The sequence below is a fragment of the Phyllostomus discolor genome, chromosome 1 (genome assembly GCF_004126475.2).
Source record: "Phyllostomus discolor isolate MPI-MPIP mPhyDis1 chromosome 1, mPhyDis1.pri.v3, whole genome shotgun sequence".
Lineage (NCBI taxonomy): Eukaryota > Metazoa > Chordata > Mammalia > Chiroptera > Phyllostomidae > Phyllostomus > Phyllostomus discolor.
The window spans coordinates 123,872,977-123,891,470 of record NC_040903.2 but is presented as its reverse complement, the minus strand read 5'-3'; the positions used below and the strand labels follow the sequence as shown (position 1 = coordinate 123,891,470).

The 18,494-nt window shown below is 35.4% G+C and overlaps 1 protein-coding gene across 1 annotated transcript in view; it reads left to right on the top strand.

The window, feature by feature from the left end:
* The window catches only part of TOGARAM1 (TOG array regulator of axonemal microtubules 1), a 105,829-nt gene that overhangs the window by 22,312 nt on the left and 65,023 nt on the right, over positions 1–18,494 (top strand). Inside the window, 6 exon segments of the mRNA XM_036028830.1 lie at positions 721–789; positions 792–854; positions 12,090–12,311; positions 12,314–12,394; positions 13,409–13,671; positions 15,965–16,197. Coding sequence (XP_035884723.1) covers positions 721–789; positions 792–854; positions 12,090–12,311; positions 12,314–12,394; positions 13,409–13,671; positions 15,965–16,197 — 931 coding nt within the window.

The window sequence follows — 18,494 nt, the reverse complement described above, 5'->3', positions numbered from 1 at the left end:
CAGACCCCTATCAATGAACCACATTTGGAGCCCTGCCACTTCTGGATGTTCCCAAACTAAATTCACCTTTGAAAGAAGAGATTTCAGACCACTGTTGAGATTCAGGAAAATATGATGGGGCAGCTGATGGTGATTCCAGCAAAGGATTTTGTGGAGTGTTTTGAGCAGTGGAAAGATGCTGGGAGAACTGTGTTAGGTCTCAAAGTGCCTACTTTGACGGGGACTGAGGAGTCATTCTCCTATGTACAGTGTTTCTTGTCTCTTGTATCTTCTTCAATAAATGTTTCTTTTTCACAGTACATGGCTGGATACTTTCTGACAGGCTGTGTACCTAGATAAGCTTGGAAGCTGTGATAGGAAAGAAGGTAGGAGAGTTCTGCAGGTTTTTAGGGTAGAATGTCTACTACAAATACTAGGAAGAAAAAAAGCCATGTCTGAAGGAACATTACGGGTAAGAGAAGGGAACATATAAGAAGAAACTGCTTTTGTCTACATTTTCAGTATGCTTTTCTCTGCACTTTACCTGTTTTCTGTCTTTTAATCCTGCCACTAATCAGATCTGCCAGTAGCAAAAGCTTTTCCTTTTCATGCCTGCCTGGGTCACTTCATATACTTCTGTATTTATTCCCACACAAATGACTACCAACATTTATGAAATTAGATGTATTCATGAAATAGAGGTAACTTTTATCTTTGTTTTTCTCCTCCTTCCTTCTAAAGGCACTACTGGAGCGCATCAAACAAATCTTTCTGAGAAATGTGGACAGCTTGGATTTTCACAGATACGTGGTAAACTGGAAGTGTGGATTCTGATTTACAGTACCTGGGGACAGCTAACAGTCATCAAGATAAAGGTTTTAAATTCCAAATTTATATATATACAGATGATTTATAAATATTATGTGGGGTTTCCAAACCTAGTTAGTTGTATGTTTATTTTGTATAGGTATACTCATCCAAAAAAAGTTATATTTTAGTAAAAATTTTAATATCATTTTATAATGATTACCCTAAAATGATAGATTTCATAATCATGATATAAATATGACTGATTAAATTGGTGAGTTTCTACTCATGGTGAAGATGAGCATTTTAAAACCAAGTAATTGAGAGTAACATTATCCATTAAGGAGTATTGTGTTAGCAGAAGACAGTTATTTTCAATAATAGTTTAAAATTTTAAGGCTATTTAGATTTTATTATGTCCCCTGTTAGCAACCATAACTTCCTGACTAACTATCATTTTAGATCTCTTATAGAACAAAAGGAATGTTTGAGGCTGTCAGTTATATGGATTTTGGATTTTGAAGGGGTTTTAGAGTTTTTCCATGCTAATTAATAGCTTTACCAATTATTATTTAAAACTAAGATCAAATCAAATATTTTTAGATATATTTTAATTTTTGTCATATACTTATTAAAATTTTTTGAATGCTAGGATGTACTTCTGTGTATATTTGTTGATGAAAAAGTAATGCCTATTTGAAATTAGTAAAGAGGGACTTAGTTAATATTGCACTTAATATTTAGCTACATTTTTTCCCACATACTGCAAAGGTCCGCATGACTCCATAAAGTTTTTCTTTGTAGTGTTGTTCCAATAAATAGTCTATCTGTTTTTTTCATGCAATTCTTTTTTTTTTATCATTGTTCAAGTACAGTTTCTTCTCCTTTTACTCCCAGTCCAGTCCACCCACCCAAATCTTTCTTAATAATATAGTTATTTCCTAAGTCTTGGCTAGATAACTTTGGAATCCTAATTAGTAGAAGCAGAGAAAATTCTTTGTTGTTTAGCATGCTCCTGTTTAGGATATCCCTGAATGGTTATAGTACCTTTGAAGACTACCTTCACTCTCAGTGCTTAATCAGGTCTTTGTAATGTACCTAATTTTCTGCCTCTCAGAATAATTATTAGAGCAGCTGCTAAAGAGATACCATGTTCTTCTAATGTCAGATTTAACTTACTAGTAAGTTATATATTAAAAGTTATATATTAAAAAAATTATATAACTTACTAGTTGTTTAAGTCTCGGTCCTGAGAAGGTCAGGACCACCACCTTCTCAGCTAACATTCTCCATTGTGCTTCTGAAGGACCTGATGTGTGAATGCCACATGCCAAATCATCTAGAAGTTCCTGTCCAACTTATTTTATTTTATTTTTTATTTCTTATTTCTTATTTCTTATTTCTTATTGACTATGCTATTACAGTTGTCCCAATTTTTCCCCCTTTGCCCTCTTTACCCAGCACCCACAGTCCCTCCAGCGATCCTCCTTTGTTCATATCCATGGGTAATGTGTGTAAGTTCTTTGGCAACTCCATTTCCTATACTTGCTCTTAACATCCCTCTTCCTATTCTGTAACTACCAATTTGTATTTCTTAATCCCTTTACCTTTTCTGTCATTCCCGCCACTAGCCACCATCCCAGTGTCCTCCATATCTATGATACTGTTGTGTCCTGCTTGTTTGTTTATTTTGTTTTTTAGATTCAATTATTGATAGATATTTATTGCCATTTTAATGTTCATAGTTTTGATCTTTTCAAAAATATGTCCCTTTAACATTTCGTATCATAATGGTTTCGTGTTGATGAACTCCTTTAGCTTTTACTTGTCTGGGAAGTTCTTTATCTGCCCCTCCATTCTAAATGAAAGCTTTGCTGGATAGAATAATCTTGGATGTAGGTCCTTTCCTTTCATGACTTCAATTACTTCTTTCTTGCCCTTCTAGCCTGTATGGTTTCTTTTGAGAAATCAGCTGATGGTTTTATGGACACTCCTTTGTAGGTAACTATCTGCTTTTTTCTTTGCTTTTAAGATTCTCTCTTTATCTTTAAGCCTTGGCATTTTAATTATGGTGTGTCTTGGTGTGGTCCTCTTTACATCCATCTTGTTTGGGACTCTCTCTGCTTCTTGGACTTCTTTGTCTATTTACTTCACCAAATTAGGGAAGGTTTTTTTAAATTAGTTTTTCAAATAGGTTTCCAATTTCTTGCTTTCTCTTCTTCTGGCATCCCTGGGATACAAATGTTGAAATGTTTGAACTTGTCTGAGAAGCTCCTTACACTGCCCTTGATTTTTTGGATTCTTTTCTCTTCTTGCTGTACTGATTGGATGTCTTTTGCTTCAATATATTCCAAATCATTGATTTGATTGTTGGCCTCATCCACTCCTCTGTTGATTCCCTGTAAATGTTCTTTATTTCAATTAGTATATCCTTCATTTCTGCTTGGGTCTTTTTTATACTGTTGAAGTACCCACTGAGTTCCTTCAGCATCCTTATAACCAGCGTTTTGAACTCTGCATCTGATAGATTGCTTATCTCTATTTTTGTTTTGTTCTTTTACTGGAGTTTTATTCTGTCTTTCATTTGGGTCATATTTCTTTGTGTCCTCATTTTAGCAGCCTCCCTGTGTTGTTTCTATGTATTAGGTATAGCTGCTTTGATTCTGTGTCTTGGTAGTGTGCCCTAATGTAGTAAGTGTCCTGTAGGGTCCAGTGGCACAGCCTCCCCTATCTCCCAAGCTGTGTACTGGATGGAGATATGCCCTCTGTTTAGGCTGAATATTCCCTAAACAGATCAAGGGGAGAGATTTATGTAGTATAGAGAGCTGGTATAGGACTGGCTATGACCACTGGCCAGCAACTACCTCCCTCCATGGCTTGTGGAGGTGGTTAGGTGGTGCTCTGACATGGTCTGTAACTGTCTACTGGGTGTGAAGGCTCTGGGGTTTCCCAGGTTGTTTAGGCCAAAGTCATCCTATGTTCTGTGTGGGTGGGGCCCCTTGGCATAAGCTGTAAAGTGATCTACAGATGGCTCCTGCTAGTGCCAGGCTTGGGGCCACTTAGCCAGAGGTATAGGGGGCTGGACTCAGCTGTTGCTTGTTTGGGCGGATTTAGGAAGGTCTGAAGCCTGTTCTTAGCTCAGCCCGTCACATGGAAAACCCACTGCTACCAACTCAGGTGGCCTGTAAGTTGGTTGGGGCGGATGCCTGGGTAATCATGAGGGCGGGGCTTACTGTATGAACCAGGGTGATGGAGATTTGGATATGGTGCTGCTGTACTGTGGTTCTGTGTTGGAGGGCTCAGAAAAGGTACACCAGCCTCTGTCTTCAGTTCTGTCTGGGAAGAAGCTGTCCTCCAGCTCTTACTCTGATGCCAGATACTTTGGTTCCTGTCTGTATGCCACTGGCGTCTTTCAAGTTGCTGCCCTGGTGTGGGAGCCCAGAAGGCGTGAATCTGAGTAAGTCTGTGTGTGGTGTGGGGCCCTTTAAGAGGAGAGGCCTAAGCATCTTGCAGTTTCTTCTGCTGACCCAACATCCACTGGTTTTTACAGCCAAAAGTTATGGGGACTTACCTTTCTGGCACTTGAACCCTAGCCTGTGTGTTCTGATATGGGTTTGGATACCTCCTGAGATATCCCTCTGTTTTATATCCGCCACACATAGGTTTGGGACCAGCCAGTTCTGCATTTTCAGGTCTCCGCCTCTCTGTGCCTCCTAACCATCTGGCTGAATGTGGTTTCTTTAATTCCTTAGTTGTCAGACTTCCATACAGCCTGATTTTCTGATGGTTCTGAATGATGGTTGTTCTATAGTTTAGTTGTAATTTTGATGAAGTTGTGTGAGGAGGCAAGTCACATTTACCTACTCCTCCATCTTGACAGGGAGTCCTTCCTGTCCCAATTTAAATGTTGCAGTGAGCCACACTAAATGTTGAAAGTATTGGTATATTTTGTTGCATACCATTGTTTCCATTTATATGCATAAAAGATGTGATTTTTTATTTGTTTGTAAGAAATATATTTACATCTCTTAATAAAAAGAATATATAATGAGGCACTAACATGGAAATATCAGAATTTACTAATAAAACATTGAAATCAGGAAATCAATGTTTTTGTTCTATATGTAAATGTGTGACCACTGTAACCCATTTTCCATCCAAATAAAATGTAGGTATAAGTAGAGATTCTAACCATGTCAGATACAAATTAAAAGTAAATGATATCTATAATATATATATAGTTGTTTAAGTATTCAGAAGAACTTTGTACTTGTTAGTATGCATATGCTAGATCTTTTTCATGGAAAGTCTTAAAAAAAGATATTGAAGGAAAATTTAAGGGAACCCCCTAAAAGGTTATAAGTAGACTTTTATATTAGTTGTAGAGTAAAATGAAAAGGCAGGAAAAGGGAAGGAAAAAGTATCAAAGAAAAAACACAATAGGAAGCACAAAATAAGACTATAGAAGTAACTAGACAGAACAGAACATACCATTTAAATAAAAGAAATGATTAGATTTTAAAAACTTAAATGCTGTGTTTAAGTCACACCTATAATAGATCAAAGTAGAAAGAGACTATAAAGAATGGAAAACACACACAGTAATCCCCTTATTTATGGTTTTGATTTGTACAGTTTCAGTTCCCCTGCACTCAGCATAGATCCAGAAATACTAAATAGAAACTTCCTAGAAATAAGTAAGTTTTAAATTACGTGCTGTTCTGAGTAGTATATGAAATCTCTTGCTGTTTCACTAGTCTCTCTCAGGACATGAATCATTCCTTTGTCCAATGCATCCATTCTGGATACACTACCCACATATTAGTCACTTAATAGTTGTCTTGATTATCAGATTAACTGTTGTGGTATTACAGTGCTAGTGTTGAAGTAACCCATGTATTACTTAGTAGCGGCCCCAAAGCAAAAGAGTAGTGATGCTACAAATACAGATATGCCAAAAAGAAGGCATCAAGTGCTCCTTTAAGTTTAAAGGTAAGTATAGTACAATAAGGTTTTGGAAAGAAAGAGAGACCACATTCACTTCATTCAAAAATTTTTTTGAAATCCTCGCCCGAAGATATGTTTACTGATTTCAGAGAGGAGGTGGGGGCGGGGGGGGGACAGAGAGAGACAGAGACAGAGAGAGACAGAGAAACATCGATTAGTTTGCCTCCCATATGTGATTGCACTAGGAATTGAACCTGCAGCCTAGGCACGTGGCCTGAATGAGGATCAAACTCGCAACCTTTTGGTGTATGGTTGAAGCTCCAACCAGCTGAGCCACCCAGCCAGGGCTCAATTCATGTAACTTTTATTATAGTAAATTGTTACATTTGTTCTATACCACTGCACCTGATGTTCTTTTTTATTGTTAGTTATTAATTTTTTATTGTGCCTAACTTATAAATAAACTGTCATAGATACTACATATGTGTAGGAAGAACAGTATATATAGAATTTGGCACGATCTCTTATTTTCAGGCATCTGTTGGTCATCTTGGAACCTGTCTCCCATGATAAGGGGGTGACTATATACTAGACAAATAGTCAAAGCAGGTTAAAAAATATTGATGTTAAGGTAAATGTATGTACTAAAAGCTAAAAACACTTTCAGGACTAAAAAGGGTCATTATGATAAAAGAAAGAATTCACTAAGAAGGTAAGACTTAAAAAATGTGTGTATACATGTACATGTGAGTGTATATGTATAATTTGACAAAATTACAAGGATAAAATTAACGAATCTACAAAAGTTAGTGGAAAATTTTATTAGGATAAAGACGTTTGGGATTAGTCAGGGGTCCCCAACCCCTGGGCCACATCAGTGAGGATCCCATCTGTGATCTGTTAGGAACTAGGCTGCAAATGAAGCTTTTCTGAGTCCCCCCCACCCCCGCCCTGTCTCCGTCCCCTTCCCTCCCCACTCCACAGCAGGAGATTAGTGGCTGGGAGCAAGTGAAGCTAACCTGAGCTCCCCCTCTGGTCCTGCCCAGCTTTGCCTCCTACCGCCCCCCCACACCCCACCCCTCACTGTTCATGGAAAAACCAGTCCTGGTGCCAGAAAGATGGGGGACTGCTGGGTTAGATGATGCGGTATATTTGAACAACACAATTAACAAGCTTGTCAAAGTTATCTTAGAAATACAAAAACTGAACAGATCTATAATCATTAAAGAAATTTTAGGTTTAAAGTTTTACCCATAAAAACAAACAAAATATCCCAGGCCCAGATGGTTTTCCTAGTGTTCTGTCAGATCTCCAAGGCAGAGGTACATCTTATCCAAACTTAAGATAGTTAAGAAAGAAAGAAGGCTCCCTAATTCATTTTATGAAATAAGTATAACCTTATTAATATCATGACCAGATAAGTTCAGTGAATGAAGAAAAATAAATGGTGATCCAGTCTTTTTTTTTTAAAAGTTGAAGTCCTAAATAATGTTTTAAGAAACCAAATGTATGTATTGTCTAGGAATGTGTTTTTAAAATTTGTATGCTACATATTATGACTAAGTTGATGTTTTCCAGAATAACCTGTAGGTGAGCTTTATTGTAGCAGGAGAAAAACCATATAATTGTATTAGTAAATAACACTAAAAGCAATTGATGAAAATTCAATATCCATGCATAATTACAAACTCACAACAAAGTAAGAATGACTTTCTTGACCTGATAATAATACCTGTTAATACCAATAGCAAATATACTTAGTGGTGTAAAACATTATAATTCACTTTAAAGTCAGGTACAAGGAACAAATGTTCACTGTTACCACTGCTATTGAGCATTTATTATTAATTCCTCTAATTGAGACTAGGCATTATTCAAAAATCTAAAGATCAAAATCTAATAGAGGAGAAGATAATTAATGAGCAATAAGAATGGAAATAAGTGCTTTGAAGAAAAATAAGGCAGCGTGAGGGGACAGAATGTGAGAGGGAAGGACTTTCTGAAGACAGAACATTGAAACAGAAACCTGAATGACGTGAAGCATTAGACCACATGGATATGTGGAGAAAGAACATTCCAGGCATTGAGAACAACAAAGTACCAATGCTCTGAAGTAAGGCCATATTTGGCCTTTTTCTAGGAATAAAAAGCAGGGATGTCAGTGGAATGACTAAGGCGGATAATAATTATAGGACTTAACATGTGGCCCTGTAGGGCATGGTAAAAATATGGGATTTTATTCTGAGTGGGTTGGGAAGTCATTGTAGGTTTTTGACAAGAGAAATGGCTTCATCTGACTGCCTTTTAAAAGGAACAGAGCTGCTATGTAGAGAATAGGCCTTGCAGGAATGGGGGCAAGTGCAAAGCAAATGAATTAGGAAGTTACGGCAATTGTAAAGGTGAGAGATGACGTGGTTTGTATTAGAGAAGAAGCAATGAAAGTGTTGAAAAGTGCTTGGATTCTGATGGACAATGCGGCTGTAAAGTTTGGAAACTATTTTACATGTATAATAATGTAATATGAATAAGCCATTTATTCTGTATTCATCTAAGTTTCCAGATTTAGTGATCACCCTATATTGCCAGTGAGATTTGTTAATGGGTTAGATGCGAAGTTCGAGAGAAGAGAGGAACCAAGGATGAGTCCAGTGCTGTTGGCCAGAGCAACTTGCAGAATAAAACTGCCATTTACCAAGAAGATGAAGATGAGGAAAAGAACAGATCTGCCTTGGATACCAAGAGTTTTGTTTGGATATGTAATGCTTGGGACATCTGTCTCTGTAGAGATGTCGAGTAGCATTTTGATGTTAAGTCTGGATTTTAAGGGGAAATTAGTCATAAAAACTTGGTAGTCATTCTGTTACCTATTTCAGGAATGCCTAGCTCAAAATTAAAAGTGCACAAGTTGATGAGAGTGAAACAAAAGTTTCCTTTATTCACAGGTAAAACATGGTACGATGTAGTGTTTTAGAGCACAGGTTTGGGAGCCCAAATGGCTAGGTTGATATCTCTGTTTTATAATGCCCTAAGTGTGACTTTCAGTAATTCATTTAATATTCCTTTGTACTTTGTTTTGAAATCTGTAAAATAGAAATAATACCTACCCACATTTTTGTAAGGATTAAATTAGTTGATACCTATAAAGTGCTTAGAGCATCACTTGGCACATAGTAAGAGCTCAATAGACATTAGCTCATTGTTATGATCATCATAACACCATTACTACTATTACCATGATTAGATTATCTAAATAGAAAATCCTAAAGCATACACAGAAAACTATTAAAATATTAAATAAATTAGCAAGGTTGTCAGGTGTAATACTAGGATGTAATCAAGTTCCTGAACATCAGCTACTTTCAGAAAATGTAGGGTTTTTTAAAGCATATTTTATTGATTACGCTATTACAGTTGTCCCATTTTTTTCTCCCCTTTATCCCCCCTTCTCCCTGCACCCCATTTTCCTCAAGCATTCCCCCTCTTTCCTTAGTTCATGTCCATGGGTCATACATATAAGCTCTTTGGCTTCTCCATTTCCCATATTCTTCTTAACCTCCCCCTGTCTATTTTCTACCTATCATTTATACTTCTTATTCCCTGTACCTTTTCCCCCCTCTCTCCCCCGTCCCTTCCCCATTGATAACCCAACATGTGATCTCCATTTCTATAATTCTGTTCCTCTTCTAGTTGTTTGCCCAGTTTTTGTTTTAGGTTCAGTTGTTAATAGTTGTGAGTTTGTTGTCATGTTACTGTTCATAGTTTCGATCATCTTTTTCTTAGGTAAGTCCTTTTAACATTTCATATAACAAGGGCTTGGTGATGATGAACTCCTTTAACTTGACCTTATCTGGGAAGCACTTTATCTACTCTTCCATTTTAAATGGTAGCCTTGCTGCATAGAGTAATCTTGGATGTAGGTCCTCGATTTTCATGACTTTGAATAGTTCTTTCCAGCCCCTTCTTGCCTGCAAGGTTTTTTTGAGAAATCAGCTGAGAGTCTTATGGGCACTCCTTTGTAGGTAACTGTCACCTGTTCTCTTGCTGCTTCTAAAATTTTTTCCTTAATCTTTAGTCTTAGGTAACTTAAGTATGATGTGTCATGGTGTGTTTCTCCTTGGATACAACTTCTTTGGAACTCTTGAGTTTCCTGGACTTGCATGTCTAATTCTTTCACCAGGCTGGGGACAAGTTCCTCTAATATTTTTTCAAATAAGCTTTCAATTTCTTGCTGTTCCTCTTCTCCTTTTGGCATTCCTGTGATTCAGATGTTGAAACATTTAAAGTTGTTCCGGAGGTTCCTAAACCTCTTCTCATTTTTTTGAATTCTTGTTTATTCATTGCATTCTGGTTTTATGTTTATTTCTTCCTTCTGTTCCAAATTGTTGATTTGAGTACCAGTTTCCTTCCCTTCCCTGTGGGTTCCCTGTATATTTTTCTTTATTTCACTTTTCATAGCCTTCACTTTTTCCCTCTATTTTTGCAACCATACTCAACCATTCTATGAGCATCTTGATTACCAGTGTTTTGAACTCTGCATCTGATAGGTTGGCTATCTTTTTATTACTTAGTTGTTTTTCTGGAGTTTTGATCTGTTCTTTCATTTTGGCCATATTTCTTTGTCTTGACACACCAGTTAGATTATAAGGGGTAGAGCCTTAGGTATTTGCCAGGGCAGGGTGACTTACCTTCCTGCATTGTGGCTGTATGTAGGAGAGGGGTCCTAGAGGGAACACTGCTGCTTTTTCGACTCTCACCCTGCTTTCAGTCACTTCCTCCACTATCCATAAACGAATTAAGCCCTTTGAGATGCTGTACAGATTCCTAGGTGGGTGGGCTTATGTATATTCTAGGACCTGGTGGCCACTCCAAGAGACTGTCCTATGAGACTGGCCTTTTCTCCAGTCTCCACAACCCCCACAGACTTTTACAGCCAGAGGTTTGAAGCTTTATTTCCTGGTGCTAGAGCCCTGGGTGGTTGCTCAGTTTGTCTCACTCCCCAGTTCCTCCTGGCTTATCCATACCTGGATGTGAGACCGCCTGGTCTGCTAGCTGCTGCCTCACCTGCCAGGTCCACTAGCCACCACCTTGCTGCACATCCCCAGCTGCCTGGCTGTGCCCCTTCTACTGGTCTGGATGAATGTTTCTTCTTTATTAACTCCTTGGTTGTCAGACTTCTATACAGTTCTATTTTCTGGCAGTTCTGGTTGTTTTCTGTTTTAAATTGGTTATTATTCTTTTGGTTGTGTAGGAAGCAAAGCTTATCTACCTATGCCTCATCTTGGCTGGTAAAATCAGAAAATACAGTTTTTAAGGAATTGTAGTATCAGCAAGATTTGTTAATATTTGGAAATCTAACAAAGATTTGCATATCCTTTATTATGATAACTAAAATACTTCTTTGGGAGACTAGAAAGAGACCTGCGTAAATTAAAAGACCCCATATTTTTAAATAGGGAGACTCAATCAGGAAAATGATAGCTATTCCCAGATTACTCTGTAAATTCAGTGTCATTTCAAGCAAAATCTCAACAGGATTTTTTATAGAGCCTAAGAGGCTGATCTTGAAATTCATATGAGAAAAAGGAGGAGGGTCAAGAATGGCCTAGATCAGGGGTGTCAAACTCATTTTCACTGGGGGCCACATCAGCCACATGGTTGCCTTCAAAGGGCCAAATGTAGAGCTCCTTGCTTATAGTTAAGGAGTGGTTACATTTATACAGTCTTAAAATTACATTCAGCCCTTTCAAGGCAACTGTGAGGCTGACATGGCCCCTGGTGAAAATGAGTTTGACACCCGTGGCCTAGATAATTCTAAAAAGACCAAAATGGAAGGGAACTTATCAAATAGTGCAGTTATAAATAAAACATTGTAATAAGCATAGATAGATAGAGTAATGGAATCATTAAGAAGCATCTAAGAATAGACCCAAATAATATATAGGAAATTTATGGATGAAAGGGAGAGAACAGGTGGCTCAAAAAGTAGCACTGGGAAATTGTACTGTCTATATAGAAAAAGATTAATTAGATCTTTACCTCACTCCATACAAAAAATTTTTGTAATTATATACAAAAATATAAATTTTGTAATTATATACAAAATTTTTTAATATTTGTAATTACATACAAAAATATAAATGCCAGATGGAAAAAACCTTAGTGTGAAAAGCAAAAATCTTTAAATTGTTATAAGTTATACACACACACACACACACACAAAGGAGTGTATATACTTACATATATATAGAGAGAGAGAGAGAACATACTGTCTCTTATTTTTCTTTCAATTTTGTATTGTATTGCTTTCAGGTATACAGCTTAATGGGAATAATATACTCTCTTTTGTTTTATTGCAGTGTATCCTAGCCTAAATTTTGGCAGTAAGACACAGCAAACATTTGGTAGTCAAACAGAACGTACTTCATCATACTCTGGCCCAAATCCAAGTCCAGGAGCCTACATCCTTCCATCCTATCCTTTCTCATCACCTCGAACCAGCCCAAAACACACATCTCTTACTGTATCTCCAAAGAAGTCTCAGGATAATTCTGTTAATTTCTCAAATTCCTGGCCTCTTAAAGCTTTGAAGGAATATCAAAACCAAGTCCTCAGAAAAAGGTTGTCAGCCAAAAATCATCTGGCCCCACAGGAAGAAATGATGGTAAAAATTAATGCTTTTTTTAAATTAATTTTTATGCTTTAAGTTAGGGTTATTAAATTTATGAAAGCTTGTAAATTACATTTATTTCTGTGCATTAGTAAATATTTGGAAAAATATTTAACAATATGTTAACTAGATCAAATGTGTAATATAAAATTCAGTTGAAATTGTCAGTTCTTTTTCTCATATTGCCATTTAAGAATCCTTTTTCAGAACTAGGCAAAAAATAATGCTTTGTAATGGACATGACCTTAAACAGCCTAAGACCTACTAATGAATTTTAGCTTTACAAATATAAAATGTCATTCATATAAATACTGTAATGTCTAGTACTCTTTCAATAATTATTGAATGCTTGGTGTATGTTAAAATTACTTTCATGAGTTTTGTTTTAAGTAAATTAACAATAGCTCACTCCAGAATTATGAAATCAACATGTAAGTTTATTCAAGGCAGATTCAGTCTCAAATAAAAATCTGTTAAAGGCAACCACTATGTTGCGCATGCTTTTCTGTCCTCAGTGTCTGAGGTAAGATGTTTAAATGGTGCCGATGTTCTACTTTGTAAACAAAAGGTCACTTTGACTCATATTCAGTCAATTTTATCACTTTGTGTTAGTACTGAACCTTCATTCCTTTGTATTAATAATTTCTTTCTGAATTTGTCTTTCCTACAAGATCAAATATTGTATTGAAAGCTGAGACATTATTCAACTTCTCCTCGGTTACCAATGTTACTGCTTTGCATATAGTAGTCCTTCAAATGTTGTTTATATAATTAAATGAAGCAAGAAAAGTAGCTGTTCTAGTAAATAAATTTATGGTGTCTCATTTTTGTTATGTTCGTTCAGGGAACAGTGATACTTTTATCTCATTTTAAGTAGTAATCTATTTCTAATAAAAGATAATGTGACTTTTAATTTAAAAACACCATATTTGAAACACTTGTAATTAAAACTTCCACTTCCCTGAAATTAAAAAAAGATAAAAAGTAAAATATACATTTTTTATGCAGGAGAAAATTCTCAAGACAAACCTTCTCCAGTTCAACTTACACCTGCTTTGGTGAGATCACCATCCTCCCGACGGGGCCTGAATGGGACTAAGCCTGTCCCTCCCATACCAAGGGGAATCAGCCTTTTGCCTGATAAAGCCAATTTAAGTACAGTGGGACCCAAAAAGAAAGAGTCTGATGATATTTGGAAGAATGAGAAAGATAGTCTTAAGATTGATCTTTCAGAATTAAATATCAAGGATAAAGATTTGGATCAAGAAGAGGTTAGAACTAAATATTACTTCTAATTATTTTTAAATGCTTGTAATTTTCTATAATATAGTAGTTTTATTTGAGTAAAAATCAAGTACTGTTTAATCCCAATACATGTTTTCACATTTATAAAAATATCTCGCATTCATTATAGAAAATGTGGAAACTTTAGTGAAGTACTAGGAAGAAAATTCATCACACCAAATCCCACTGCCTAGAATAATCTACTGTTAACACACTATAATGTGTTTCACTTCAAGTATTTCTTCTATGTATATATATATATTTTGTTTTTAATTAAAGGTGCCCTGTCCAGGTATCTTAGTTCATTAGAGTGTCACACCAATACATATGCCAGGGTGTGGGTTCGATCTCCAGTCAAGGAATAGACAGGAAGCAACCAGTGAATGCATATGTAGGTAGAGCACAAATCAATGTCTGTCTCTGTCTTTCTCTCTCCCCTTCTTCTCTCTAAAATCAATAAATAAATTAAAAGTAAGAATAATATAGCAATATACTCTTGCATTAACCCTTCCCAAATGAAAATTTGTTGTTTGTTTTGTAAATAAATGAGACACACAGGACTATACTTTCAAGGATCATTTCTATGGTTTGTTAAATAAATGAGACATAATGCAGTTCCCTCCCCATTCTTGAGCATGTCTTTTGTGCATGTGTGCAAGTTTATTTCTCTTATGAAATTGAGATTATATTGGATACTCATCTTTGAATCCTAGGTCACTCCATTTAAACTATAAAAATGTATTGCCAATATGATAACTGTACATATTAATATGCCAGAGAGGGAATGTGGCTGCTAAATTACTTTGGATTCAGAGCACTATTTTCATAGATGCTTCCTTTTTATCATTTCAGTTTGCCTGGTGTCAGGTTTAAAACAGTGTTTTACATTATTAACTATGTAAACTGAAACACTAGCTATTGATCATTTTGTGGTCTTTTTAATGAATTTTAAAGATGTAAGCAAGATGTAAGTATCATGTATAGATTGCTCAATAAAAGTAAATATTAATGTATATTTTAAAAGCATCTCTTTAACAATAAGCATGTGTAAAACTAATAATGTACCAAAATTAGTTCTTAATGAGTTAATCATTCCAAATTCTAACTGCTTGTAAAAAATCTTTCCATATTTTTGTGTTTATTTTTTCACTGTCTTTCAGTGGTACTTGAAAGGGAATTTATTTAAAGAGAAAACTTAAAAAGCACTTAACTACAATAATTCATAAATGTCATCTGATTATATGTTTTCACATTGTGTTTATAACTTAAAAATAAGCCTTTTTCTCTTATTGTGTAATTCAAAGGGTAATCTAAAAAAATTTTTTTAGAGACAGAGAGGAAAAGGGAGAGACAGACAGGGAGACAGTAGTAGAAACATTGATTTGTTGTTCCATTTAGTTATGCCTTCATTAGTTGATTCTTTATGTGCCCTGATCAGGGATTGAACCCACGACCTTGATATATTGACGTCTCAACATATCAAGCTGTAACCAACTTAGCTACCCAGCCAGGGCAAAAGGGTAATTTTTAAAATACAATTATTAGTAAATGTAAGAGGATACTACTCTTTTTGGATATTGAATCTTTCAAAGATTTACTAGAGAAATGGCCATACTGTTGAATCAACTATTACAATTGTTATAATCAAAATGTAAACAAAATACAGCTTATGTATATTTCTGTGTTTCTTAATTTGTTCATATTTTTATTCCCAACTTTAATGTATTAGTTTCAAATAATGATTTCTGCTCTGCACTTCTAAAAAAATACTTGGCTTTAGTAGTTACATAAAATTATCTATTATTCTCTGAACTTATAACACTGGCAAGGTGGATGTGAACTTTAATATTTAGAAAATAGATTACTTTTTGCTAATCTCATAGAACTTCTAAATAGCCACATAAGCACACAAGTGATGTAAGATTAGCTGGACCTCTGTGACTTTAACTCACTCTGCTGCCTACCATCTGATTCAGTGATTCATTTATTAATTGAATTATTACAATATGTTAGTCTTTGTGTCCAGTGCAGGAAATGCCATGGTGAATAATAGTTTGAGATCCTTCCTTTTCAGGAGTCTACAACCTAGTGGGTTGTTTATAAATACCTAAGTGAGGAAATCTTTATTTATACTATGTGCAGAAATGCTAACATCCATCTGGTTAGTACTGGACTGAAGAAAAGTGGCTAGCTAGATTTGGTTAATGGATTTAAAAATCAAAGATAACTTTTACTAATATAATTCTTTTGTAAAGTTAATTATTTTTATTTTTTTCTTAGATGCAGAGCTCTCTTAGGTCCCTTCGTAACAGTGCAGCTAAGAAAAGAGCAAAACTGAGTGGCAGTACTTCTGATCTTGAAAGCCCTGATTCTGCAATTAAGCTCGACTTGACTGTGGATTCTCCATCTCGGTCTTCCTCTCCAAACATCAGCTCTTACAGTGAAAGTGGAGTTTATAGCCAAGAATCATTGACTTCTTCTCTGTCTACTACTCCCCAGGGAAAGAGAATAATGTATTTTATGTTTTGATTTGTTAAATGAAGGCTAATCTGTAATCTATTTCTGAAGCTCTAATATCATATTTGAAAACACCTTTAAAACAATTTTCTAATTTTTAAGGTGTTAAAATACATTTAAAAGACAATGGGAAAGTTTATACGTACTACTTTGCTTGGCTTTGGTTTGAGGTAGTGTGGAGAAATACAACACATTCCCAGCTGTAATCTTGAGCACCTAAATTAATATGTATGATAGCTATTCTCCCAAACCCCATTTTTTCAATTGCCTGTCTAAAATTTACCACAATATTCCTTGTTTTTTAGCTCTTCTATGGGTCATTGACTCTTTGGTAATTGACCTATAGCTGATATTACTGCTTTCATTTAAAGCTCAGCACCAGTTTCCTCTAATTTATGCATAAACACCACCTAGCTGTTACTCTATGGTTTCTTATATTCCATTATTTTGTAGAAACTTAGGACTTCATGCTATAGCTTTTGCAGCCCCTCTTAGGAATCATCTTTTTTTTTTTTTTTTTTTTTAATTATTTTATTTTATTTATTTATAGAGAGGGAAGGGAGGGAGAGGGAGAGAGAGAGAGAGAGAGAGAGAGAAACATCAATGTGCGGTTGCTAGGAGTTATGGTCTGCAACCTAGGAATGTACCCTGGCTGGGAATTGAACCTGGGACACTTTGGTTCCCAGCCCACGCTCCATCCACTGAGCTACGCCAGCCAGGGAGGAATCATCTTAAAGCAAGTGTTGGAATTGGAGTCCTGACAACCCCACACTGACAGAGAATATTTTTCAGCATAGCAATCTGACAGATTTTTTTTTTAAAGATTACCTCAGTAAACTATTAAGTCTTAAACAGTGATCCCAACTTTATTTGTGAGATCTCTGTGACAAAATTTTAGAATTTTAGAGAATCCTTTCCTTCTTTGTTATAGACAATAACCTAAGAGTGGAATTGTTCAGTCATAGGGTAGGTATACATTTACTTTTTCAGTAACTGTTAAATAGTTTTCTACGATGCTTTTGCAATTTTACATTCCCAACAGCCATGTGTGAGAGTTCTAATTATTTTACATACTTGTTAGCACTTAATCTTGTCAGACTTTTTAATTTTATTTCCCTTTAATTTTATCCTGAATCATATTTATATACAGCTGTTAGATGTAAATATTTGAAATTAAATTTATTTTCACTTAAGTAAACTAGAAGCACAATAAATAGAAATTGCAGAGTCAAAAGAGAGATGGTGTTCTATTAACTTTAATGAAAAAAGGTGTTTTATTTCAGCAGTTCATAGAATTAAACTGAATTTTTGTGTCCTGTTGTGAGTTTTTCTCATCCTAATATTTCATTTTCATTTTTAATTTAAATAGCAGCTTATTTTGCAATTTTGCAAAATTTTTTCTTACTGGAAAGTCCTTTGTTGTAATTACCTAGGTAGACTAATGCAACATTTTTACAAAATGAATTCTGAATAGATATGTGGGCTGGTAAAGTAACTATTTTTTCATTGTTATGAGACATTTCAAATATATATTTATCTTTTTCAAATACATATTTACCTTTTAGACCTAAAGTCCTTACCTTATCTTCCATGAATGTGAAATTTTATGTCATGTACTACTACAGTTGCAAGGTCCTGTAACTAATTTGGTACCTAGTTGGGAAAAGAAATTCATCTGATATTCTGACATTTAGAATTCACTATTCATTCTGTTGCCTCATGGAGTTAATTCCTTCCAATATTGAACTCTGAGAAGTGAGTTCAATATACCTTTGTATATGGACTGAATTATCTTTAATGAATTTAGTATTTCTGCATTTAAGTTTAATAGCTTTAGAGCAATTATTCCCAAGCAGCTCACATCCTGCCTTTAGAATCATGGCCAAAGAAAGCCACTACTACCTCATGGTGGGCCTTCATCCTTAAGTGGTTTGGGGAGAAAAATTTGTTAAGAACCACTTTTCTAGAGACTGAAATGCTTTCTTTCATACAAGTGAATTATACTGAGTATAAATGTAAATTTATAGTAATCTCTTCTAGAGAAATTACTCTTCTAAAATGTTCAACTGATTTCTCGGTAGGCCAATGAACAAATATGCCTACCCAATTATGGAGAATTTTACTCCATAATAACTCTTCTTTATGATATAGATCATTGGACTACTGACCTTATAACACTTATTTAAGTTTCCTTACAGTAAGATTAACATTCTTTGGTTTGCTTTCTTTGTGAAACAAGGCCTGTAGGCCTTTTATAAAGTGAGGAAAATACAGCAAATGGTAGTCCAAGAGG